At 55.2% G+C, this 3,307-nt stretch overlaps 1 protein-coding gene across 1 annotated transcript in view; it reads right to left on the reverse strand.

Annotated features, from left to right (window-relative positions):
• RHCG (Rh family, C glycoprotein) overlaps positions 1-3,307 on the reverse strand; it is a 9,102-nt gene that overhangs the window by 257 nt on the left and 5,538 nt on the right. Inside the window, exons 4-9 of the mRNA XM_009335239.1 lie at positions 2,943-3,090; positions 2,384-2,550; positions 1,579-1,716; positions 1,086-1,222; positions 417-541; positions 2-48 (exon numbers count right to left, since the gene is read on the reverse strand). Of these exons, the coding sequence (XP_009333514.1) occupies positions 2-48; positions 417-541; positions 1,086-1,222; positions 1,579-1,716; positions 2,384-2,550; positions 2,943-3,090 (762 nt within the window). The remainder of the gene's footprint in view (position 1; positions 49-416; positions 542-1,085; positions 1,223-1,578; positions 1,717-2,383; positions 2,551-2,942; positions 3,091-3,307) is intronic.

A 3,307-nucleotide genomic window follows, 5' to 3' on the forward strand; every position in this document is an offset into this window, starting at 1 on the left:
AGTTCTCGGCGGCGGCGTCGCCCCAGACGGGCAGCTTCAGGATGGCCCCTGGAAGCAGCCGGGCAGGGCAGTGGGCAGGGGGCCAAAATGCAGGCAGGGGGCGGATGGTCGGAGTCCACCCGTCCCGGCAGCAAAGGGGGCAAACGCAGCCCTGGCATGGTGCTTGGTGCCGATCCCCCCTTTCCTCCAAACCCATTTGAGCTTGCTCCCCCCTTGGCTGCCTGGTTTCCCCTGCTCCTGTGGGCTTTGGGGTGGTCCCGCTGCAGGGCGTCCAAATGTGAGCAAGCCAGGGGCTGCAACCCTCGCAACACAAGCGGGAAGGACGCATCCGGCCACAGGCCAGAGTACGTGGACACCTCCATTTCAGGCACAGGCTGGACTCAACCCACCCCTCTCTGTGCTTCCCTCCTGCTTACCCACAAGGGCCCCGCCGGCGAAAGCCATCAGCAGAGACACCACAATGCCGGCCGCCTGGAACCCTCCTTGGACACTGGGTGTCCGTGTCTGGTACGTGCCAGTGAAGTCAAATGCCTTGATAAACCTGCCAAGGGCAGAAACGGTGAGGATTGCTCCTGGCAGGAGATCCTCCCTGGCTCTGGAGGAGCTGTGTTGCCCTGCTCCCTCGGGGACTCCTCGCTATCCCCATCCCTCTTCTGCAATGGACCAGGAGAGTGTTGCAATGGCACAAAACGCTGCTCACTTCTTTCTCCTCTGGTCCCTGGCAAAGCTTTACCTAGGAGGAGCCCAAAATACAAACATTTCTTTTGTATTTCAGACCTTCAGCCTTACCTGACCCCCCAAAACAATGCAGGGATGGAGGGAGGAGCACTTCCCCGCCCACTGTGCCCCGGAATAATGCCAAGGAGCAGAGTTATGGCTCACCTTTCGAGGCCACTAGAAGTCAGCTGCAAGAGATGAGTCTCTTACACTTCAGTAAGCCCGATACAGTCAGTGCACCCCATGTTTTTGAGGGGCAAAGAGGCAACTCTGGGCAATTAACGAGGGCTGTTAATTGCTCCTTGCTCCCAGCCCAAGGAGCCCCAGGTAAAATCTATTCTCAGGGAAGATTTTTCAAGCTGTCTTACCCTTCCTTTCCATATACATCCTCCGTGGCTGCAGCTGCAGTGATGGCCCCCACAATGCCCCCAATAAGGCCTGGCATGGCGTGGAGGTTGTGGATGCCACATGTGTCCTGGATGTGCAACCTGGACTCCAAAAAGGGCTGAAGGGAAGGGAGGTAGAGAGAAATCAGGGACGTGAGCACAGCCCTGGAAAGGATTAGTTCCTTCCATGGAGAACTGGGATAAGCAGAGAAGGAAGAGTGATACTGTGTCCCATTTAAGAGCTAAGGGCTTGTAGACAAAGCTGTGAGCCAAGCTCAAGATAAAATAACAACGTAACCCCCAAACACTCTCCTGTTGGGAGACTGAACCTTCCTGAACATTTTGGGGCAGTAAACGGAGTCAGAAGTGCATCGACGTGAGGGATGGTGGAAAGCAGGAACCCTCAAAGGGAAGTGAATCCATTCCTGGTCTCCTTAGCAGGACCAGGGCTGCAGACCCCTAAAGCAGCACTCACCGTGAGGTAGACATACCCCACCGTGGACACGATGCCACAGATGAACCCGACAATGAGGGAGCCATATGGAGTCAGCATCATCTCCGCGCTGGTGCCCACAGCCACGCCACCCGCCAGTGTTGCGTTCTGGATGTGGACCTGCAAAAGTAACCGCCCTGTCTTGGCATCTCGGGGAGATTGCAATTGCTCAGGGATGGTGCAAATGGTAAAGCGAGAGAATCAGCTCTGAAAATGCTTCCAGAGGAAATATCAGGGCCCATTTTCCTGCTTGTTGGTGAAAAACAAGAGGAGAAGAACAGGCAGCCTCTGTCTGTAGCACAGGCACACATAGACTCCCACTCCCTGTACCACACACATTCTTTGCATCCACAAATCTGGGTGGGGAGTTGTGATGAGATGGAAATTGTCTCACCCATGTGTCACGCAAGCTCTGCTGTCACAGAGACATGTCACCCACACACATAACACGTACAAGTCAGCCCCCCGATTGCTCACGAGCTGCCACGCAGGCCCTGCTCGGCTTGCTGGAGAGCGTTGCCAAACACGGCTCTGCAACATGCCCATCAGCAGCTCTCTGGGCAGAGCAAGTCCAGTCCCTGCTGTGACTTAGGTCCACCACATCCATCACCCCGCACCTCAAGCACTGCAGGACTCACTTTCCACCTGCTTATTCAATAAAGCCTCTGGGTTTCTGCCTGGATGCTGGTTGCACCATCACGCCCTGAAACCCAATTGTTTCCTGGACCCTCAATCAACCTCATTATAAGTCCCCTGGGCAGCGCAGGGCTCTCTGCTCCCATCTTACCATGTCAAGCTTGCCTTTCTTCTGCAGCATGCTGGAGAAGGCCATTGTGGTGAGGACACAAGCAGCCAGCGAGCAGTACGTGTTAATGGCAGCCCGGTGCTGGGCATCCCCGTGCTCAGAAATTGCCGAGTTAAAACTGGGCCAGTACATCCATAGATACAGGGTACCTGGTGGGATGGGGAGGAGGGGATGAAGAAGAGAAAGGGAAAAGAGAGAATACAGGGATTGAAAAAAACTCTAAATAAGATCTTTCTGCAGAGGGGGAAGTTAAATCCCGTAGTCCTGCTGCCCCAGAGCTGCACCCCCATAATGGGACCAGTGTCAGGAGGGGCTGGCAGAGAGGGGGAACCAAAACGCGTTCTTGTCTTCCCAGGCACCATCTCAGCCCAGCCATTGATGAAGGGAGCTGAGTAACTGAGAGGTGGAAGACCAGGATACAGAGCTTCTTGGCCCCAGATCCTAGTTTCAGTTTGGTTCTCCCAGAGACACAGGAGGGACCAGCCCTCTGCAGCTGAGCGGTCTGCATTTACCAGTGCCCCTGAGGCAGGGGCTGACTCACCGATCATAGCGAAGAGGTCGGAGTGGTACACGGAACCCTGCTTGTCCTTACTCTGCTCCAGGTTGGGTCTGTACAGGATGCGTGTCACTGTGAGGCCAAAGTAGGCTCCAAAGGTGTGAATGGTCATGGAGCCACCCGCATCCTTAACCTGCAGCCATGGGAAAACAGAGGTTCGCTTCTGCAGTCACCACTTGTTTTGGAGCTGAGGTCTGGTTCGCATCATGCCCCGCTTGTCTGCCCACCCATCCATCCAGCCTGCACTCAGTCACGTGAAAAAGGGGACAAAAATGCTCTGGTCCTGCTATCTATCCCGCTCACTTGGTCCCATGCGTGGACACGGCATTACTCTTATCTTACCATTGGAA

This window comes from Pygoscelis adeliae, unplaced genomic scaffold (genome assembly GCF_000699105.1).
Source record: "Pygoscelis adeliae isolate BGI_AS28 unplaced genomic scaffold, ASM69910v1 Scaffold21, whole genome shotgun sequence".
NCBI lineage: Eukaryota > Metazoa > Chordata > Aves > Sphenisciformes > Spheniscidae > Pygoscelis > Pygoscelis adeliae.